The sequence below is a fragment of the Poecilia mexicana genome, unplaced genomic scaffold, assembly GCF_051168715.1.
Source record: "Poecilia mexicana isolate PSO_F unplaced genomic scaffold, ASM5116871v1 scaffold_16, whole genome shotgun sequence".
Classification (NCBI taxonomy): domain Eukaryota; kingdom Metazoa; phylum Chordata; class Actinopteri; order Cyprinodontiformes; family Poeciliidae; genus Poecilia; species Poecilia mexicana.
Genome location: NW_028263385.1, coordinates 28,958,141 through 28,981,159, shown reverse-complemented (window position 1 = coordinate 28,981,159; position 23,019 = coordinate 28,958,141). Strand labels below are relative to the sequence as shown.

Sequence of the window (23,019 nt, the reverse complement as noted above, 5' to 3'; positions counted from 1 at the left end):
AAGAAAGAAAAAAAAGGGTTACAAATGTGAAGATTTTAAATTAAAAAAAAACTTTTTGTCAAAGCAATACACAGAGCCCAAAGTGGGTAACCCTTTTCGTCTAAATTCACCTTTTTCTTTCCATCTGTGGCGTGTCCAGGGTGGTCTGCTGATTCATGGCCTTTATCCAGTAAATGAGGGCCTGGAAGACGTAGGCCACGTGTTTCAGTGAGCACACGTCCAGAACAGGAAGCACATCTGAATGCTCGTCATTGTGGGAGCGCATCAGAGACAGGGCGTAGTTCAAGAAGTCTCCCCGTGCCGACATCATGCCCTGGCGAGCCGTCAACAGTGTGGCTGCTCTCCTGAAATTCAAAAAGAAATTGTTTTATTTCAATTGTACGTTTTAGGTTTTTTTAAAAAACGGATAAATCTGCTGGGAGACTCTGATACCTCCGCCCTTCCAGAGTGCGGAGGCTGGCCTCCTCCCGGGCCGTCATGCGCTCACGGCGAGCCGAGTGCTGTGAGGCATGAAGCGGGTGGCTGGGGTGGCCGGGGTCTCCGGCAGACGACAGAGCTGAGCCGTACCGCAGCTGGGCCTCAGTGGAGTCCATGATGGACACCATCCAGTTCCAGGTGGGAATCAGCTTTTCCTCCACATAATTCTGGAGACAAACAACAACTCTTTAGTCAGAACCCAACCCAAATTGTTATGATGGAGGTCAGTGTGTTCAACAAACTGATGGGTTACGTTTGATCTACTCTGTCAAAGTTTATTTAACCTGTGGGCTTCCCCAAGGCTCCATACTCGGCCTATAGTTGCTTTCATTTTAAATACTTCAAGAATGTATTATTTCATCATCTAATTAAATATTTTACAATTTATGAGGTAAATCAGAAATATATACCTTATAAACCCATGTAAAAAAAAAAAACACTGACTGCCTGGTTGGGTTGGCCATGCAGTCAGTAAAACACAAACGATAACTGCAGCCCAACGAATGCATCAGCTACAGTATCAGCTGTTTTTTTAGTCTCCATGGATTCTGACCTCACTCAGAACTTGTGGGTAAAAACCAGAGATGCAATGCTTTTATTCCCATTACCTGCAGGTTGACTGCGTCCTGGTAGGAGAGCTTGACGGCTGCGGGATACTGTGAGTAGACGAGATGATTGTACTTGGGAATCAGACTCATGAGGTCAGAAATCTGCCTGATGACGATGCTGTAGGCGCGGGCCAGGCTGCTGGCCGAAGTCAGGTAGCTGCTGGTGTTGCTGGCTTCCAGCGCCGCCGCCGCTGCTGCTGCACTGGAGCTGATTGCGCTGGAGCGCCGCAGGTTTGTCGGGTCGATGTATATCAAGCCGGTAGAGCTTGCTGTGTGAAAACACGGTTGAAATTGACCAATTCTTCAAAAGCAAGAGTATACTCGTTTCACTTTTGGCGAGCTACAGACCGGCAGGTGTTGAGGAGGCGGAGGGGCCGCTGCCGCTCGCTCTCTGGCTCGGGGTGTTCCTAACAGCCCACTGCATGGAGCGAGGCGCCTGGGCTGCAGTGTTGGCGTGTGAGGCGCTCGTCGTCCTCTCCAGCGGCTCGTCCAGCAGGAACGTCTCCTGGTCGACATCGTCGCTCTGGCTGCTGCTGCTGTCCGAGTCGCTCGAGTCGTTCGACTGAGAGTCGTCCTCCGAAAAGAAGGCGGGGACACTGCTAGCACCTTCAGCAGAAAGAAAGACAAAGGGAGAGAGAAAGAAAACAAGTTCAGTTGTTAGATTTAAATGTCTAACTTTTCATTCACTCACATTTATACAGACAGAAATGCACATGAGTAAAATCACACCACTACAAGGCAGAACACCGCAAATATGACAGGAATAAAAGCAGAATGTCTAATGAAACCTTGGGTTAAACAAACTGTGGTTTTAGATTTTTTTTCTTCCCATATTAAAACTGTACCTAGAGAGAAATATTAGGGCTAATCTGATAAGAATCTGAAAAGAAAAAGCCTCAGCAATATTAGTAGATTATTATGGCAATGTATTAGTTCCACTGTAGATAGAAGAAAAATTTTTTGAATATAAATTTCTATCTAAAAATAAAATTTTGAGATTAATCTCAGAAATATTCCAGAAAATGACATTTCTGAGTTTAAAACTTCCAACTTTTTCTAGAAAATACTTGAAATTAATCTCAAAATTTTAGTTTGTTTTTTTGTAGGATTTTTTTTACTCCTGAAACTCAGAAATGTCTGTGTTTTTTAAAGAAAATTTCTGAGATTAATCTCAAAATATTTTCAAGAAAAAATGAGACTTTTTGCTTGAAATTTGAGACTTGGAAATTTCCAAATTTTTTCTGGAAAAAGATTTTTTTTGTCAGAGATTTACTTTTTTCCTCATCTACAATGGCCTTGATACATCAGAGGATACATATACTGTACAAAATTTAGACAGGGAGGGAAAAAAAAACATCACCACAAAACACTGGCAAAAACTGAGTTAATTCTTCTGTTATTTAGGTGAAAGGTCGACAAGACAACACTTGTGATGAGAGACGCTCTTTAGCAAACATGAGGCAATAGTCGGGACGAATCAAAAAGGGGTCAAACTGAACGAACTCTCAGAAGGAAACTGTGTGTGCAGTTTGCAAAGTCACTCTCGCCCTGAAATCTGTGTGTGCATTGAAATGAAGAGGAGCTCATACCAAAAATAGGAAATGCCAAGGACACCCTACTGCCTGCAAATGAAATACACGGGGTATTCAGCCAGAGGTAGTTTGGTCTGGTGTATCATTAGCTCTCCTAAACAGAAATCCCCCACAAACCAAACTGCTTCCCTGAGGAATGACATCTTCTTTAAATCAGGAATAAAATATAGAAATTGTTTAAATGCAATCGGTTTTTTACTTCTCCCATAGGATGTTTCCTATAAAAGAAAGATTTCACGTGATAGTCAAGAATTCTTTATAAAAGGTTCTGGTAAACAGTTCTGGGTAATTATCGTCTTACCGTCAGTAGATGACTCTCTTAGCATCTTGATTTAACATAAGTCCAAACTAGTTGGTCCCAGAAGCTAAAGCTAGCAGCTAGTTAGAGAGGTGACCAGATGAGATTTCTAAAATGTTACATGCATTTCTCATTTTCATGGGTAAAGCAGCTCAAAGGTAAAACAGCTTTCGCATAAGCATATTTTAAACTTCTTGAGATTGCATTTCTTTTAAAATTCTTACAAAAATGGATGCCAAGAGAGTCATCTACTGCAGGAAGGAAATTATCTGCTTAGAACAGTTTAACACAGTCTCAAAGAGTCTAAGCTTTCACTTTAGAAGTAAATCTAGTATTAGTTAATTAGATGCCCAAATAAAGATGCTGATCAACCTGCTTCAGAGCCGGCAGTCGCTGCCGTGACGACGCTTCTGCGACCACTGGCGTTGTCCTGATTGCTGTGGTTGCTTTCGCTGTCGCTCTCCGTTTCGGCGGCTGCCAGCAAGTCCAACTCCATGTCACTTCCTGAACGCACAGACAAATCAACATGATAATGCTGACGGGTGTTTTTTTTTTGTTTTTTTTTTTTCAGTGATAGAGTCAATTACAATATTAAAGCTCTACAAAAACAAAAACAAAAAAAAGTGAACTAAAACTGTCTCACCATCTTCGTCGTGCTCGTCATGTTGACCTTCAGCTTCAGCATTTTCCTCCCCCTGCTCCTCCTGGTCATCATGATGGTCTTCCTCACCAGCTACTCCTTCTACAACTTCAACCTGAGAAACAAAAACCAGTCAGAACCCCCCCAAAAAAACAAAACAAAAAAAATTGATTGTGGTGCAAGCAATCTAACTGTACAAAGTAACACATGTAAAAACATACATTATGTTTTTGCAGCTCCCTGACTACAATCCAAGAATAAATTACATAAATTAGGACAAAATGATAGATTTCAAATTAAAATCTAGTTTAGATGCAACACAAAGTGATCATCTTTCCAAAAACTTTCTGATTTCTTTCTATTTCCACAAGAAGCAGCATAAATAACATTACTCATTAACCTGTACTCTAAAGTCCACCTTGCTGCACCTGATCTGCTTTTAATTGCTGTATTAAAACTTGGCTAAAAAGCAGCAAGTGTTTTCTAAATGAACACTGAACAAGATTCTGTTTTTATAGCTGAGAATAGACTAAATATTTCTTCACTTTTCTTCAATCAAGCCCAAAATAATAAGAAAACTGGAGGGAGAAAGTTTTGCAGAAAAAAAGAGATTAATTTAAAGCGTTCAGAACACTGCCATCATATTCTACTAATTATGATTTAAAATTAATATTTCTTGGTCTGTAGTTACTTTTGAGCTGCTGACTTTGGCACACATAAAGAGAATGCCTGGACTGAAAGGAAATGCAGGCCTTCTCCTTTTTTAGTTACCAAAACCCAAAAGCACAAATTGTTCCAATTGTTGCTGAATGTTGGTGTAAAAAAATGAAGAAAGAAAGATGGATTATTGTCATTGTACTGAAGCAGAACAATAAAATTCAAAACTGCAGCTTGATGTAGTATTCATGTTACAATCAGCATAAAAAGACAATAAGATAAAATCAACTTTAAAAGAAAATACAAGTCAAGATAAAATAGAATAGCATGGCTGTTTAATACAGTTATGGCAGATGAGGGAAAAGTTCTTAGTAAGTCTGGAGGTTCTGGATTGATTATATCTATAACTGATCAAACATGGCTACCCACCTCTTCCACATCGGCTGACACGATGTCGTCCTGCTCCTCGTCCCGTCCCCTGACAGGCTGAGACTGGCTGCTCCGTCTGGGCTGAGGGTTCCTTATGATGTACGAAGCAACTGTTTGGATGGAGCTGGAAAAAAACAAAAACAACAAAAATCCTCAAGATTTATCAACAAGTAAAATCCAACCTCATCTTCTCCAAAGGTTCTTCAAACTGAAGCGAGTCTTCATGGTTTGTGGAGAACAGAAGCTGCAACAGTAATGAGTTTTCAGTCCACCTGCTGGACTGGTCAGGCGACGGCCTGGGAGGAAGCGGCTCCACGGAGAACAGCTCCTCGCTGCCCTGAACTGCGTCTATGCTGGTGCTGGCCAGCGTGAACGGAGCCGTGGGCCTTGCTATCCCCATCCTGACCGGGACGATGAGGGACTCCGCGACGTTGCACAGCTCCTCCACTGCGTACGGCAGCAGAGCCTGGAAAACACGCCGACACTTCCCGATGGGCTGTGGGATGAAGTTGCTGTGGGGGAAAGACGTGGAAACCCGTTTTTAGAGCAAAAACCTACAAAGTGAATTTTCAAAGGGTTGTGCCCGAAACCGTAAGCTTTGGTCTTACTTTTTCTTTTTGGAGGAAGCCATCTCTACACTGAGGATGACAAACACGCGTGCAACGGAGCGCAGGAACCTTCTAGTGACGGCCACCGCCTCTTCTCTCCTGCCCGGCGTGTATTTGTTCTGCAGCTCCTTTATCAGAGTCCCCAGTAGTGTGTCAATGAACTAGAGGAGGGACAGTTTCACAGATGATCATCGTTTGAAAAAAAATGTCAATAACTTTTTCATTAAAGAAAACAAAGTAAGCTGAACACAATACATGCATGTATGAAGTGCATATAGACTCACGGTGATGTCAGGAGCACACTTGACAATGAGGCAGTGTGTGAAACAGTCGAGGCGAATGGTGCCGCTCTGCTGGTTCAAGTACACCTGTTCTTCAGGCAGGAGGTGGGCAATTCTGCTGCTGGCACTAAGTCTGACACACAGAGAGAAAAAAAAATGAATCAACATGTAGAGCTTACACCAGGGGGGCCCACTGTGTGGCCCATGAAAAGAGTTTGTTCAGACCCTGGAAAACAGTCAAGAATGATGAAAGACAGGCCAACAAAATAGAAAACAATCGATGACCGCCCCAAAAAGTCTGTTTTTCTTTAAGTAAGAATTTGTACTGATATACAGTTTTTATGAAAGTCTTATTGCTGAGCTGCTAAAACAAACAAAAAAAAAAAAAACAAATAAAAAGGAGAAGAAAAAAAATCCCAATCTAATTTTTGCATTTTTTCTAGCCCCCTGTAAGTAACCACTTGCCCATTTTGGCCCTGGGGCAAAACGTTTGGACACTACTTCCCTACACCAAAACTGACCCCATAGAACTTTTTTTTTTTTTTTTTTGCAGATTTATTTTTGTGTTTCTATGATGTAAAGCACTGCCTTGTTGCTGAAATGTGTTATACAAATAAACTTGATTGACTGCATGATTAAAACTAAAACGGTCTTTGTAAAGATCATTATGACAATCTACTGATAAATTCAAATGAAAGAAAGAAAATTACTGAAATATTCTGAAAATTACTCAATTTAAAAAAAGGTTAATACAGAATAATTTTTGTGCCCACCATAATATGCCTCATCCAGGCCGAGTCGCTCTAAAAAAACCAAACAACATTCTGCTTTAATACGTACGGATCTTTGTTTTCCTGAGAACCAAACATGATCATAGATTTGAGGGCGTTCCAGTCCTGTAGGACTCTCTCCAGGGCCAGCTGAGCGAAGCGAGGAGGTTCCAGATCGTGGTCTGGCATATCAGAGTCTGAAAGAAGACCACAGCGCTTTTTTTAGGGACCGTTTATCCCACAGGATGCACAAAATGGCAGTAAAAGAACTAAACTGTTGGTAAAAACCCACCCTCTGCATTAGCAGCCTTACGGTTCCGGTCTTCTCTGATGCGAGGCGGTCGGTACTGACAGTGCTCGACACTTTGCCTGGCTACAGTCTGAACCAGGAATAGTAATATATGCTCTCCCCTGCAAGAAGAACCAAAACAAAAGTTATGCATTCATTTTCTTTTCCACTATTTCAAATGAAATATGTAAATACAAAACTTGTGGTAATGACACTTAAGGTGGACTGGATGATTTTTCAGCTTTACTGGTGATCGGCGAGACGAAAACTGAAAAATCCGGTCCTTTTTGGATCAATTAATGCACCGCATATATGACCCATTATGTCCGGCTGGCAGTACTCTTCAGTGACGAGGCTATTACCAAGTGAGGATGACTCAAATTTTGCTATTTTTGGCATAACAAAAAGAGGAAGCAAAGAGAATTCTACAGGATATCAGCAGGTTTCAACTAGTCAAATCTAACACAGACCGTTTTAAAGCCATCGTGAATGAAACTTCACACCGAAAAACTATAAATATCAGGGATAGTTGGAGGATTCTATTGGATCATAACTAAGCATTGTTGGCAGCAGCAGCTTTTTGCTTCTAGCACGACCCTCTACAGCCTTAACATCCATACTATCAAATTTAACAGTTTTTTGTTAGTTTTTGTTCTTTTTATTACAAGGAATGCATCTCGCCTCATGTAAGTTGGCAAAAGAAGAGAGACAGTTGTGAAAACGCACAAAAAACCTAACTAGACAGCTACTGCTAATATACCCTCGTTAGCTTAATGCCAATAAGGGTATTTTAGCAGGTAGTTACCGATAGCCTCGACTACCTGGAGTCACAGAACACAATGAAAATTGTGTGGAACTCAATGTTCAGACAAAAACGTTCCCACAAGAAAAAAAAAAAAGACATACCAGTGTACGAGATAAAATAGCCCAGACATGGCAAAATTCAAAGATTTGCAATGAATGTATTCAAGGCCAACTCACTTTTTTTAAAATTATTGTAAGACATTTTTAGGCCTTAAAATGTAGACATGAATTTAACACTTCTGAATGTGCACTGACACCCTGTTTTACACATGTTCAGACAGCATTAAGGCCATCAGCAGCTTAATTATTTTTGACCACTTGGAGCAAGAATCCTGTGTTTAAAAAAGTAATTAATTAAAAAGAGCTGACCTGCTGTTTGGTGTAGTAACCAGGTTTGTTGTCGTTAGCAGCCTGTAGAGCAAATCCAGGCGGGCAGCCTTCTGGCCAGCTATCAGTGTTTTGCACTTGCATTTCTCCCAACAGTCACAGTAAGCAGTAGGGGAAGTCCTTTTCAACCTGAGGCAGAATAAATTAAAATCACAATAAAAATAATTAATTATAAGAAAGGAGGAAAATGTTTCTCAAGTCCCTGCAGAGCTGAAGTGAAAACAAGGACTTACTTGCAGTCATGTCCTTTGTGACACACTCTGGCACACTCCGTGCAGCAGCAGAGCGACTCAAGCAGGCCACATGTTCGACACTCGAATATGTCCTAAAAATCACAAACTTTGAATTAGAAAAAGATTCTATTCAAAAATAAACATGGTACACCCGGGCTTAGAGAAAAAAAGAGGAAAAAAAAAGAAAAAAGACAAACTGTCCCTCTTGTAATGCTTTTCCCTCTGTCCTTCATGGCTGACCTGGTTAATGTGCTCCGCTCCGGTCCAAGTGAAACTGCAGGTGTCGTTGCAGCAGAGGACGTAAAGCGGAGAATCATCTGGGTTGGTTCCCGCAGGGCAAATCATCTCCATGAACATAGAATCCGCATCGTCTTTCTCCGGGTCGGCCACTGCATTCAAGACATTTGAAGAAAAGGAAAAAATGAAAATGAGGAAATAAGAGTCGAAACACACAACATGAGGCAACTGCAACAAAACCCAACAAAACATTATTCAGACTTTATTTTACTCATAACCTGAAATGCTCCAGATATTATCCAACTCCTTAAAATGGGATTATCATTTCTCAAAATGAGTTTTTATCTCTGCGGTAGTTTATAGTGTAAAATAGGGAAGCGCCCATCCGCTGTTTCCATTTCCACTTCTTAAACAGCAGCTGACTTACTCTTGGCTATTTTTTGAGCGGCCTCTAGCACAGTGATAGCAGCTGGGTAGGCTCTGCCGCTGACAGCCAGCATGAAGGGGGTCATTCCTCTGGCATCCCTGTCAGACAGGCACAGCAACATGGGCAAGAAGTTCAGAAAGACAAACACAGGAACAACACTGGCTGTGAAGCGGATCGTTTATCTCCTTATTGGAGAACATGCGGTTGAAAACTCCTACTTTGCAGAGAGCAGTTCCCATAGGTGTGGCCTCAGAACGACGCTGTCACACATCAGCTTCAGGATGAGGTGAGCGTTGGCCTTCCTGTCTTTAGACTCCACCACTGATGTCTCTGTTGACGGTCCTGTAGGAAGGCAGAACGCAGAACGGGAGTTTAGCTTAAAAATATTTAAACGTGTTGCTCATGTGGCTCCAACTCGCACCACAGAGTTTAGATGTTGAAAAGACATAACGTTTTATTTATCCTCACAAACCAGGATTCCAACACACATTTTACCAGGTTAAAATGTCTTAAGCTTTTTCAGCGTTTATAATAACTTTGTAGAGAGTTGAACACAAAGCAGACAATACACAGTCTCTACATTTAATCTCATTTTTAAAAATATTGATATTTATTGATTGAACAAACACTGGAGAAAATAATAACAGTAACAATCCAACAATACGGACAGTTTGGGAGCTTTTTAATTGGAATTACTGAGACAACAATAAATCTAAATTCTTATCACGATAAATGATAAACGGTGTGATAAATGCCCAGCCCTACTACCTGTACGTTTTTCTTTTGTTCCACAGGAAGTAACAAACCTGGTATGGTGGAGGTGCTGGGGCCCTGGTTAGAACCAGAGGAAGCTGTGGTGAGTGAACCAACTGCTGGTGCGAGAATGAAGTCAATGTCACCATCTGTGGATGAGAAGAAAAAAATCATTTAAGATTGTGATAAGCTTATCTTTCAGAGAGCAATTATTAACTTTTATCGAGATGCTCTCACCAGGGTCCATAGGTGGAGGGTCTGGGACCCAACTTGACGGGGCGATGGGTGGGGAGACGGGGTCCTGGTGGTCACCGGAGGATGGCCCGGACTCGTGGCGGCCGAGACCTGCTGCTCTGAGAGACCTCCGCATCATCTCCCTTAGACGGAGCCTGTTGGCAACGCACGGCAGGATGGGTTAAATTCATTTTTACTGCATGAAGTTGCTCATGATTTGTTTGTTCTGTGCCAATACTGATTTTGTGGTAGCGTAGCATACCCTCTGCTACTGGAGGAGCCAGTCCTGTTTCCAGAGCTGTTGCTCGACACCACAGAGATGGCATTGGCGATGGCTTCCACAGCAGACAGACGCTCTGCAAATGTGTTCCTCTCTGACCTTTCAGCTTCTGAAAGACAAAACGGCTTCGTCAGTCACATTTTCAGGAAAGGTCTGCAGGAAGAAATGGATTTTAAAGTGACAGGAGCAGATTTTAACCTTCAATAGTGTTAAAATATTGCCATTTCAAGATACCAAAACAAATACTGCACATTAAAATGGAAAACCAGAGACTGGAATGTGAAAAAGCTCAACCTTCTTCCTCTTTGGTCTCTTTGTTGCTAACAGGGAAGCAGACGGAGACGGCGGCGTGGAAAATGTTGCGGTTTCCGTCGCAGCGATGGCCCAGCAGCGCCCCGAGGCCCTGGCCACCCTCGTCCAAGAGGAAGGCCTGCTCCAGGTTCATCAGGTACTGCCGGCACGCCTCATAGTCGCAGCGCAGGACGTGCTGCATCAGCGTCTGTTTCTGTGAGAATTATTAAACAATGAACCTGATTAATCATGATTGTTCATTTGTTGAAAATATCGCTAACTGGACACTCAAAACACCAGAGACGTAATTAAGCCGAAACTATAAAGATGTATATATATACATATACATATGTATCTTGCATTTGAGATAAAAAAAACACCTTTGTAAATATTAGTGCTGCAACTAATTGTTTTACTTATCAATTAATCTATAGATTATTCTGACCATTAATCGGATAAAAAAAAATTGTCACATTCTGCAGTGCCACTTTTTTTTTATACAATATTAAAAGTACATCAAAGATGCAAATAAATGAATAATTCTTTTTTAAAAGTGAAAAAAATACACAATTTTTTTTAAATTGTGTACTATATATATATATATATATATATATATATATATAGATAGATAGATACACACACACACACACATACACACAGGGTTTCCCCCAGTGTATTATAAGCCTGGTGGCCCACCATGCTTTACTAGCCCCGCTGCCAGGCTAAGCGTCACTTGTTTACGTTTCTAGGAAAGGGGGAAAAAAAATCTTTTTTTTTTTTTGTTGTTTTTTAAAGCCGGGCTGCAAGCGTCTCTTTTGCTCTTAGCATTTCACTAGCAGAGCAGATTTATCCTAAAGGATAGGTTTATAGTTTATGCATTTAAAGCCAATAGCACGTGGACCAATCACACCTGGCGCCTCTGCGCTTTACCTCAGCGGGACCGCGTGCGCCTCCTTTCACTCAAACTGGACACAGGCTGACCTGTATAGATATTTACATCAACCTACTGTGAGGAATTATGATCCTTTGGAGAACTCTAGGTGTTTAAAACCCGCCTCGTTAGCTCTGGTTGCGCAGTTCAATGTGAACCGCAGGAATAAGTTGTAGCGAATTCAGAGGCCTGTTGTGGAGCGGTGATAATGATTTATCTTTGTGAACGAACAATTATATGCGCCGTTTACATCTCAACACACTGCCCAGCGTGTGGCTCTGTGTCTGTCTTCCCTGTAAAGTTTATGTCTGTGGTCCCGGTTGGCCAGAGAGTTTGTGGATAACGAGCAGCGCTAACCTGATCATGCAGGTTCAGCCCGGTGAGGAGCTTTAACGCTCTCCTCAGAGTCACGCATCACACTGATTTTATATTATTTTATTATTTTTAGTATTATTTTTCCGGTTACACGATGCATCAAATGCGTTGTCTACTTAATACGCTGGGCCACACAGAGATCTGAGAAACTCGACCAATAAACTCGACCAACCAGAATAGTTTCAGTGACGCTTAAAAACTCAACAGACACGAAATGAAAGAGCTACTGAAGCCACATTAGCAGCATTGAATTAAATCTCCCGTTTGTTGCGCAGCTCTGTGTAGTGCAGCAGATTACCTCATCATGCAGGTTTAAATAGCATTTCACTGGAGATCTTTTCCCGTAACATAAAATTACACAGTAATACTTTTACATTTCCTGTCAACTTAACATCTTTTAATACAAAAACACGCTGGACCACCTCGACCACCGGGCTTAGAAAGTTTTCTGGGGGATACCCTGATGTATATATATACATATACACACACACACATACATATGTTGTTGTTTTTTTTAAAACAAAATTTGAACATTGTGAAGCAAAAACTGCAACTTGAGAAGTTCTGAGTTGAACATATTTACAAAGTTTTTTGTATTTTAATTACTAAATATACTGTATATGCTTCACCTGATTCAAATTCTGAAAAATATTCTACTAAACATCTTTTGCTATCCAACTGGTTTTTCCAAAAAAAAAAAAGAATTTAAGGCAGATATTTACCTCGACAGCCATAATAATTATAGCAGCTTTCTTTTTAATGGTGGAGTTGGATGGCAGGTTGACCAGAGAGTGCACCCCCATACCCAGGCTGTTTATAGGAGGTAGGTCCAACCAGTCAGGGTCCCGAATTCCCCCCATGCAGTCTTTAGCCATGGGATAGATGGTGCCATTCCCGTCCCGGAGGATGATGGGAGACTCCTGGGGAGGACAATATAGATTAGAATACAACTGACTGAAGGAAAAGCTGCAGCTGTTCAGGAGAACCACCTTACCTGTCCTGCAGTAAAGATGGCCACGTTGCACTCGCTCTGCCCCAGGAAGGCCAGGTTGCTTGTAGGAAAGTTATTCTCCTGCTCAGCTTTGCCTGTGGCCAGGTCAAAGATGCAGTACCTTACCCAGTTACCGGTCTTCAGAACTGCATGGACTCCTGCAAGACAACAAAACAAGTCAAAACTGGCCCAAATTTGTATTATAATTCATCCAATTCCGTAACATAAGCAGACTTAACCAACCTTTGGAGTCAACATTAACAGCCAGGATTACAGCCTTCTCTGGGATGCAGAGCTTTTTGGGCGTTCGCTGAAAGCAATCAGGAACCTTTGGGGTTCCTCCGGTTTTGACCACCTGAAAGTTAAAACGTCAGTATATACCTGATGTTGGAAAGCTGGAGATTAAAATCAAACAAGAAGAAAACGTTAAAACAGTAGAAGTGAAGCGTGTACCTGTAGTTCGTCTATCCTGAGGAGCCTGCAGTCCTGTAACAGTGAGGATGGATCCGAGTCTGGAGGAGGAGCGCTGCTTTGGTTTGTCATGCTACTTGATGTTCCAGGGAACTTCACAGCAACGTACGCACCATCCACCTTCAGCACCTGGGTTGTGATGAGAAGACGGCACGCTTTGAATCAGAGATGATTAGGAGAAGCTTGATTTATTATGATTTTGACGCAAGTTTACAATGGGTAACATTTATTTTCTATTTTATGCATGAGTTTCTTTGCTTAGAATGAAGGGGGGAAAAAAGTCGTCATTAAAACAACACAATAAAATACGTAAGTAGAAATTTTAAGTGAATATTTTCCAATGGCAATTGAAATGGAATCAATACCGATTAATCCTTTGCAACCAAGTTTGGTCTTCAAAAGGGTCAGAATCTGGTTCATCAAACAACCCGCCATCAATCAGTTAGTTCTATAGTCATTACAGGTTATCTAATGCGAAATAAAACTAAAACAGAAATGGATTTAATTTTCTATAAACCTGAAAAGATCAATAAAAAGTTTACATGGAGGCTTATGTCATTAATGCAGTAAGGTTGCACCAATCGATCAGCCGATCAATCGGCTCCGATCTTCTTAATTTTGGGCGATCGGCCGATACTTGGATATGAAATCGATCTCATCTACACCCGCTATGGGCTGAATATCAACCACTGAAGGCGTATTGTGACCTTTACCACAACCATTAAAAAAAAAATAAAAAATTTTTTTAAAATAAAGAATAATAATAATATGAATGTTAAAATTGGTAATCGATATTTGACGCTTTTAAATAAAATTATAAAGTACTGGTGATCAATGAGAATATTTAACCAGCGCACCCCTGTGCTGCAGCATTTCAGTTCAATTCATCTTAATTTCATTACCAACCATCTGAATTAGCATAAAAAATAAAAGGTACTTTAAGTTTTTTTGTTTTGGTCCACCTAGTCTACACTGTCGCACAAACTGAATCCATTACTGGACTAACGTGCTTTTAAATGTACACAAACAGCAAACAAACGCACATCATTCTGGAGCAGTTTCCAACAGAGCTCCATGAAATCCCAGCTCACTAAACGTCCAGCTGTCAGACACACCCACCTTCCCAACGGGAACGTTTTTAACGTCTTCCACAAACACCACCTCCCTGAGAGGCCACTGCTCCTCGTTCACCTTCTCTTCCTCCTTTGGAGCTGGGGTCGAACGTCTGCGCTCTGAAAACGACACACAGGGTGAACTTTTACCGATTTCCCCCAAAGCACATCTGAAATGAATACTCCATTGTGCATATTAAATATCTGGCACTCCTCCATCCCCTACGTATTCCCTCCTGCTGCCTTTGGCTGTGAGGGGAATTCTCAAGTCCCTGCGACTCCCTCACTGTGCGGTTACCAGTATGTAGATATTTAAGTTTCAAAGACGTATCACTGCAAAAGCTTCCAAATTATTGTTTCTATGATGGCATTCCTGTGGTCGATACGATATGCATCTAAATACTAGGCTTAATACTAGGATTTTCAATGCACAGATGGAAAAATATATATATTTAACAGAAGGATTTTAAACCTTTCGTCATGATGCAGCTCGATTTATTGATCCTGGGGTAAAAGTGCAAGCTCATATGACAAGAAAGCATGAGTCTATCGGTAAATCAAAATAATAATCTTTAAGATTATTCCATTTTAAGATTTGTCGAGTATCTACTGAGATATTTCAGTGAGCTGCAAAGAGATTGTTCTGTGTTATGAACGATAAAACCTATAATCAACTTTCAACTTCCTGATTTATAACTTGGAAAACATTTAACGCCGTCATGAACCAGCACAAGTATCTACAAGAGAACTAGGACCAGTGGAAAAAAAAAATTCTAACTTTCTTTCCCTCAGAATTCTGACTTTTGATCTCAAAAGATTAAAGTCAGAATTCCCCCCCCCCCCCCCCATTTGCCCTAATCCTCTTCAGTAAGTATCACTGCAGTGACAGTGAGGTATTGTGCCTTGGCTCTGAGACACGGAGGGAGCAGTGAATGCTTAGTTCTCCCTAACACTTTAAGGTTTGATAAGTTAACAGATAAAGCCTACGCTGTTAGAAAGTAGGCCAGGCAGGAAGTTGAAACACTTTTCCCACCGCTTTTAGAGCTCTTCAACCAATCAGACAAGTCCAAACATAAAGCAAGGAGAGGCCTTCACAATAACCACTTGTCCCTGCCTCAAGACTGGGACACCTCCTCCATCTTCCACTCAATCTTATTGTTCAATAATCTTTTAAATTTGATAAATATTATTAACCTAATATTTTTAGGGTATTAGTTTTTCGCAATAGTGCAAAAGCAGAATTTATACACTATCAATAGATGCTTGCATTTTTGCATGCTAATGGATAATTGTGATTGTATTGCAAATTTTCAACAAAAATTGTCAAAAACATGTCCTTTAATTGACTTTTAATTCCAACCTGCAGGTGGCAGTATTCCTTCTTTCTTCTGCACCCTTACTATTGTCAAGTTATAGTCTGTGTTTTAGTCTGTGTTCGATAGGGAGTGCAACAGAAATTGAGTTATTTAAATTCTTTAAGGAATAAAAATGTTTGTGTCTCCAATTTGTCTGCCTGTTTTTTTCCTCTATATGTACATTTTAATGTTAAATGAGGAAAAATAAAGTAAAATTCCTTGCAAACATTTCTAAAGTACAAAATCATGCAAAAACACAAATACCCTAAAAATAAAAATAAAAAATAAAAAAAAATAAAAAATCACAAAATCTTGGGACCATTAATTCTAGATTTTTTGCTCAAGTTTATATCAAAATAGTCTAGCAGAGGTATAAAGCAAATGCTCCTTTCAAGAAGTATTTCTATTTTGTAAATTTTATGAAGCTGCTCCTCACAGCTTCTACAGGATAAGTTATATGCAGGAAACAAATGGGTGAAATTGCAAAATGTTTTAAATTAAAATCCCTAATTACACCAATTAAAAAATAAAATGACATTTAAATAAGTATATATATATATATATATATATATATATATATATATATATACATAGAAAAAAACAGATGGCCAACTTTGAAAAATTAATTATCACACTCGAGAGCTTGCCATATGGTCCTTATGATAAGATACTGTAAAAAAAAAAAAAAAAAAGGCAGGCAGGCAAATATACTGTGAGCTGGCCACATTTGCTTCACAGGAACACAGGCAGCAGAGAAAGTTGCTGATAAAAGCCTGTGTACCATCTGCTTCAAAGTCAAAGGACTAATGAGAGCGCGCTGCGAGGGAGAAACTGGTGGCGTGCCCAGGAGATAGCACAGCCGAGACTCGTGAGTTGTTCAAAGAGCGAATAGTTTATGGGTTGAGATAGCATGAGAGGAGACATACTGTAGGGCAGTGAGGCACTGCTAGCAATGGAAGAGGTATCACTACAGGTGGATGCAGGGGATGGAGGAGGACCCATCTCAGTCTTCACCAGCTCAGGCTTACTTTCCATCCTGCGGCGGAAAGAAAACACGGACATGTTTTAGCTCTGGCTTTAGCGTTACGACAATAAAACTTTATGAGTTAACAGTGATATTTTTAAGGAAGGAACTGACTTGATTTCCTGGGTCTTTGTGGTCTTCTCCATGTTTTTGAGGCTCTCCGGTGAGCGCAGCTGGAACCTGCAGCTGTCGTTCATGTTCCAGACGGACTCCAACAGGACGCCCACTTTGGGGATTCCGGCACTGACAGAAAAGGCCACTGCACCGGCATGGTAGAGGGGATTATTCCTCAAACACACCTAGGAGAAGGCAGCCATTGGATTGTCAGCACAATCTGAGGGTGTTATCAGATGTAGATGGAACAAATTTGAAAAATAATCACAAGGTCTTTCCCCACCCACCTGCGTTCCCACAGTGATGTTGGGTATTGAGGAGATGCCAGCACTGGACTTTGGCTTTTTGTTCTTGGCTCTCGCTTTCTCAAGCATTTTCTTCCTTTGACTAAAAGGCACAACACCCCTGCAGAAAAATAAAAATTATTTAGGTTCTAACAAAATGTGAAAAAGGTTTCAGAGAATGAATGCTGTTCAAGCAGAGTGTGCTTTTTGGAGAAATAGTAAACAAATTCAATTTAAACAGCACTTTTCTGGTCAGAGTGGCCAATCAAAACCTTTCCATCAGATCAAAGGTCTGCAACTTTTTAAAAGTCTCTTAACCAAAACATTTTTGCTTTGAGAATACAATCATGTACCAGTTTCACAAGCTTCTTTTAGTTACTTTATGACAGTAATATCAAGCTTTAAGCCCATTTTTACTCTCAGGCCAGCAAAATAAACCTGTAAATGAGCTGGAAAAGTCACATGACTTTTTGAAAAAAGACTAATTATAATTTTAGATAAATATCTGCTGTAGAAAATGTAGTCATTTTTTAAAAGATTCACCTTTTTTTCTATTTTTAGAATTTAAAATACATAAATTTTAGCAAAAAAGAGGACATTATTTTTGTGGGATGGACAATTATGCAAAAGTTGTTTTCTCTTAAAGCACATATTCCAATCTAATGGCAAGAAGAAAATGATCTAAAAGCATTTTACTAGTACGTTTAGAGTCATATTTGTGGTATTTCAAGGCAAACATTGGAGAAATAAACTGAAAAAAACTATTACAGACCTAAGTTTATTATATATTCAAATTTAAAAACAAAAGATTATATATATATATATATATATATATATATATATATATATATATATATATATATATATATATATATATATATATATATAAAAAATAAATGAGAAAAATATTCAAAAAGAAAAAATAAAGAATGTCATCTCTAGAAACAAATCTATTTTTTATTTTAAAAACTAGATTTTAAAAAAAATAAAAAAATGAATTTTTTATATCTAAATTTAGAAATAAAACTAAGTACCATTAATAAAATAAATAAATAAGTAAAAAAAAAAAAAAATAAAAAAAAAAAAGATAAGTTTTGCCCATGTCTGTAACTAACACAGAATAATTATCCACAAAACAAACCGACAATAATAAAAGAGAGAAAAAGGTGATTCTCTCACCACCAGTAGAGGCTGTTCTCCATCTGTGCACATGTGTAAAGTGCACATGAGTGCAGCGACACCATGCGTTCCCCCTGCAGCTCTGGGAAAGACTGGGCACTGTGCTCCAGCTTAGAGGCCACTGTGCTTAGTGTGTCATCCACCCAGGTGGCCACCTTTTAAAAATAAAGCACATACACAATCTAAGAATATGTAATGAACAATGTATTAAATGTGCACTGAACACTTTGAGCAAATCTACCTTGTTGCTCTCTGTTGCTACAGTAGCTCTGATGCTATTAGCAGCCAGTAACGTGATCTTCTCATTAGCTAGGCCCAGGAAGGAAACACGAGGGTGGTGAATGGAGGGATTCTAATGTGACGGATGAGAGGGTAAAAACAAGTTTAGCACAAAACTCCATCAGTCACATTTTATATAGTATTTATTTTTAAAGTGTCTTTCATGCAGGTGGTTATCGTCCACCTGTGCATTCCTGTACGGTTCAGGCTCGCTCCACTTCCACTGATAAAGCTCTCCTTTGGAGCTCACCGCCACCAGCTCTGAGAACAAAGCTCCAATGCTCACAAACTTCACACCATCCTGGAAGGAAGATGAGAGGTGAAGGGAAATAAGGACTCAAACTGAAAAAGAGAATCTTCTTGGAGCTACAAGACATAAAAAAACAAGCTTGTTCAGTGACAAGTAGCAGCAGCATTTCCCCTAAAAGGCAAGGCATTAAAACTAAAGGCAACGTTGTCCATTACCGTTATCAAGAACTTGCAGTTGGCATGGCAACGGGCTACGTTACCGAGTGTGTTACGCTGCAGAGTGCAGGCTAGGTAACAAAACATATAGAGTTCCCACATTTATCTATAAAGAGCATACTGACAAAGTCAATATTATAAGATTTTTTAAAAATAAATGGCTTAAAAACTGCTTTTTTTTTTTTGTTTTTAGCATACACGGTTTAATCACAACTTGTGACCTGTAATATTTAATTCTTGATTTTTCTAAGTATCTTTAGTTTTAAAAAAAATCTGATAACTCATTGAAACAACAAACTGATTTAAACTTTACATCTAAACTCGACACCAGACAAACTTTAGGTACCAGATTATTAAATGTCAGATGTTAGAGTTACAACCGATTTGTTAATTACCACACAAACTTTACCCACTGAGACTTAAGAATAAATCATATATTTTATACAATTTGCTTGTATTGGTGGTGTTTGTAATGGAAAGAAGAAATAAACAAAACAATGGCTGGTAAAAAACTGATTAATCTATCAATTATTCTGATGATTAATCGATTAACTGGATTTTTAAAAATTGGTACACTCAAACATTTTTATAGACAAAGAATGTTTTTTCTTATCTTAAATGCAACATGTTCTTTCAGCAAATGGACTTTTTTGAGTCTGTATACTCCAGGTAATAATTAATCGGTTACTAAATTAGATAAATATTTCAATAATCAATTAATCACGACTAAGCCAATTAAACGTTTCAGCTCTGGGCATTATTAATGTAATAATCAATAGATTAGGTTATTTAAGCAGCGACTATGTACTAACTGTTGCTCTTCCATTTTCAAGTAAAACCCATTAGATCAATTTATGCATTTTTGTTTTAATTTTATTGTTAAAACGGTGATAGCGTTGTTCCATTTTCCCTTTAGTTATAGAAACGTTTTTTCCAAATACACAGTCAGCAGAAACGGGTTGTTGAGAGAGGCAGGTGGACCGCTATGGGCGCCGTGGGGCTCTAGAACTCAGTGGAACACTGAGCAGCTTGGATCTAATACAACTAACTCTTAAACAATCACATGTCAATGTAGCGTGAAGATCACAAATGAGAGACGTGTCATTTCAGCCCCATATTGCTCCAGATGATGTTAAAGGAAACTTCAGTTCTCATTATTTATTCAGTTAAATGAGACATTCAAACATTCACAATCATTGTTTTATTGACAGTCAAAAACAAAACTTCCATCCAACATGAGTAGATCTTTTGCTTGAGATCAATTCAGAGGATGAAGAAATAAATAAAAGCATTATTTTTCCTATCAGACCTTAAAACAGAAAATCACTGAAATCTGTAAAAACGTGGGGTTCTACTCCGATGTGATATTTCGGTCTTAAACTCAGTGATGTGTCGGCAGAACTAGAATCTGATCTGCTTCATGTGACTTTGGTTGTTTCTTGGTTCCTGGTGACACACCCATCTATCTCACAGGCTTCAGCCAGGATTTCTTAATTTTCTTGTAGGGCTGAAATCATTACTTGGATTAATGGGATGAATCATGATTAATCAATTAGTTGTCGATTTAGTCATCAACTAATTTAGTAATCGATTAATTGTTTATGCTCAGAACTCCAAAGTTTGACAGTTTTAGCTTCACCTGGTTCATTTTTTTCAGTCTTCAATTAGGCATCTTTTGTACTCCAATTAATTGAAATAAATAAATAATAATCAACACATCAGCTCTACAATGTAATAATTTCAAGTCAAGCAGAAAGTACTGAACTTTTCACATTATTTTAGATTTATTTATTTATTTTTTTTACTGCAGATGCATTCATTGCTGTAGCTGTAGGAAACTACACATTTTTAAATAAGAAAATTGTTATTTTTCTTATTTAGGAAAAATAGTTTTTACTAAATAAGAAAATTATTATTTTCTTATTTAAAAAGAGAAATTGACTTACTTATTTGCATTTTTATGTATTTTAAATTTTTATGTATTGTAATAGGTTTAAGAGGTTAAATGAAAAATCTGCAGAAAATACCCAATTCCTTTTTTCTAACCTCTTGTCAGAATAATCGACTACTAAAATAATCATTTACCTACTTTCTTGCAAAATTTTGATCAAGCTTAAGCATTATATATATATATATATATATATATATATATATATAAACATTGTTTGAAGTGTTCTTCAATATCACTGAGTAAAAGACAGAAAAAGTGGATACAACACAGGTGATAAATCAAAAGTTTAAAACGGCGTATTAGACTGTATTAGCAGAATCTGCTTCACGAGCAATAAATCTTCATCACAAACAGTTGAGCATCTTTATTTCTAAAAGCACTCTTTGATTTTTGTCTTACCTTGTCGGGCCACCACTGCAGCTCCTCTCCCAAGGAGACGGGGCTCTGGACGGGGATGCTCTTCTTGTCGAGGCTGGGCTCGCCCTCACGGCTCGTCGAACCTCGCTCCGTGTCAAACGTCGCCCCGTCGAGCCACCGGCGCTCTCGTAACCTCAGCACAGACTCACGCTCGCGCAACAGCTCTGAGTCACGCTCTAAGGGAAGAAGGAGAACTGGTATGCAATAAGGTCACACCAGTGGGATAGAAGTAAGCCACTCTCTGGGAAAGACCCGTCGAAATAAAATAAAATAAAATAAAGTTTTTAAGAATAGAGAGAAATACTGCTAAGAATCAATGTAGTGCAAATCAATCAGTTGCAATCATGGAAGGATTGAGCGGGAAATCGAAAATATACGAAGGGTGAGTCACTTTGCACGCTCATGTGTTAAAGAGTGAGCTAACAGGAAGTGAAGAGAAAGAACGAAAGAAAGCATGCATGTGGACTGAAAGTGGGCTTTTTTTTTTTTTTAAAGAAAGAAAATAAACTGTCTAATAGGGTCCCCGTTAAGACATGTGGGCCTGGCGGGCCTTTCTCAGAGAGCTCATAGTATTTACTACAGCCATGCAGCACACAACACCAAACATGTAGCATTTATATTCACCTAAACAAACTGAATCAAGAAAAATATGCAAACAAACATTCAGGCAAGGTTCCTTTTTAGTATTTGGTAGACGCGTTCCTATCAGAATGGAGAGGCCATTTTCTAGTCTCAGGTTTCTTTAAAGTTTGATATCAATTTTAGGCTAATACAATGTCTCTGTAAAATCTATAATATAAGATAGACCAGCATTCATCATACTTTTAACACCTTCTTGCCTTGGGTAGCAGCTAATAATCACCATTAGAATGAGAGCCTGGAAGACAGGAGTTTACTAATACTTAAAAACAAATAAATGATCTAGAGTTCATATTTTAAATTAAATCATCTTCAGTATCTCACCTGCATTTAGCACTGGAGTTACAGATATCCATCTTACAAAATCTAGACCTTATGCTAACGCTAATTGAAAAAAAAGACGTCAACGTTTTCAAAACCAGCATGTTTTCTAAAGAAAGATGTTGCAGCTTTGCTGGACGACTCTGTCTTATAAAGTCTTACTCATTCTGGCTTTCTTGTAGCCTGAGTGAATAATAAAAATGTCACGACGTCACAGAAAACACAGCTTTCTTCCAAATAGCTTCCTACTTCTCTGACTAGAGTTTTAATCTCTTTTCTAACCCGAACTGTGCCTTCTTCAGTCTATAACCACATCTGCACTGAAGATTGTTAAGTATGCTGCATTAACTGAATGGAAAAGGATCGGACATGAGAGATTCCTACCACCTAATCAAGACCAAACAAGCTGAAAATTGTCAAATTCCAATTTTTCAATGCATCTCTGTTAATCAGTAACGTTACAAATCACATCTATATTTTCAAAGAACATTTCCATACACCTGCAAAACTCGAGGGTTTCATTTTGACTTAGGATGGGGAAAAACCTGCTTATTATTTAAGGATTTTGAAGCCACCCCGACAGAAACCAGCCATCACCAGTGCTGCCACCAAAGCCTTCCTGTGATTAGTCATTAGTGAGCGGCTGCGTTACCTCTGGAGGATCCCAGCCGTGACAGCGAGGAGCGTCTGAAAGACGGGTAGCCGAAGTAGCTGATGTCCTCGGAGAACATGGCATCAGCGTCGATGATGACACTGGGATGAGCCGAGTGGATGTCCGCGTCCAACAGGGACATCAAGTCTTCTGCATGGAAAAAA

At 39.3% G+C, this 23,019-nt stretch overlaps 1 protein-coding gene across 6 annotated transcripts in view; it reads right to left on the bottom strand.

The window, feature by feature from the left end:
• ubr5 (ubiquitin protein ligase E3 component n-recognin 5) overlaps positions 1-23,019 on the bottom strand; it is a 44,832-nt gene that overhangs the window by 9,984 nt on the left and 11,829 nt on the right. For 5 of the 6 annotated variants that reach the window (XM_015006924.2, XM_015006925.2, XM_015006927.2 and 2 more), the window contains 34 exons: positions 22,856-23,005; positions 21,226-21,437; positions 18,595-18,711; positions 18,373-18,483; positions 18,132-18,286; positions 16,956-17,073; positions 16,669-16,853; positions 16,457-16,566; positions 14,183-14,295; positions 13,046-13,192; positions 12,836-12,947; positions 12,596-12,750; positions 12,324-12,521; positions 10,299-10,509; positions 9,987-10,113; positions 9,728-9,879; positions 9,544-9,639; positions 8,956-9,079; positions 8,738-8,835; positions 8,314-8,462; positions 8,074-8,165; positions 7,823-7,969; positions 6,653-6,771; positions 6,431-6,557; positions 5,594-5,723; positions 5,310-5,470; positions 4,974-5,213; positions 4,702-4,825; positions 3,619-3,730; positions 3,348-3,479; positions 1,434-1,691; positions 1,086-1,354; positions 433-644; positions 111-344 (listed from right to left, as the gene is read on the bottom strand). In XM_015006924.2, coding sequence (XP_014862410.2) covers positions 111-344; positions 433-644; positions 1,086-1,354; positions 1,434-1,691; positions 3,348-3,479; positions 3,619-3,730; positions 4,702-4,825; positions 4,974-5,213; positions 5,310-5,470; positions 5,594-5,723; positions 6,431-6,557; positions 6,653-6,771; positions 7,823-7,969; positions 8,074-8,165; positions 8,314-8,462; positions 8,738-8,835; positions 8,956-9,079; positions 9,544-9,639; positions 9,728-9,879; positions 9,987-10,113; positions 10,299-10,509; positions 12,324-12,521; positions 12,596-12,750; positions 12,836-12,947; positions 13,046-13,192; positions 14,183-14,295; positions 16,457-16,566; positions 16,669-16,853; positions 16,956-17,073; positions 18,132-18,286; positions 18,373-18,483; positions 18,595-18,711; positions 21,226-21,437; positions 22,856-23,005 — 5,197 coding nt within the window. The remainder of the gene's footprint in view (positions 1-110; positions 345-432; positions 645-1,085; positions 1,355-1,433; positions 1,692-3,347; positions 3,480-3,618; positions 3,731-4,701; positions 4,826-4,973; positions 5,214-5,309; positions 5,471-5,593; positions 5,724-6,430; positions 6,558-6,652; positions 6,772-7,822; positions 7,970-8,073; positions 8,166-8,313; positions 8,463-8,737; positions 8,836-8,955; positions 9,080-9,543; positions 9,640-9,727; positions 9,880-9,986; positions 10,114-10,298; positions 10,510-12,323; positions 12,522-12,595; positions 12,751-12,835; positions 12,948-13,045; positions 13,193-14,182; positions 14,296-16,456; positions 16,567-16,668; positions 16,854-16,955; positions 17,074-18,131; positions 18,287-18,372; positions 18,484-18,594; positions 18,712-21,225; positions 21,438-22,855; positions 23,006-23,019) is intronic. The other variant, XM_015006926.2, reaches the window with a different exon arrangement.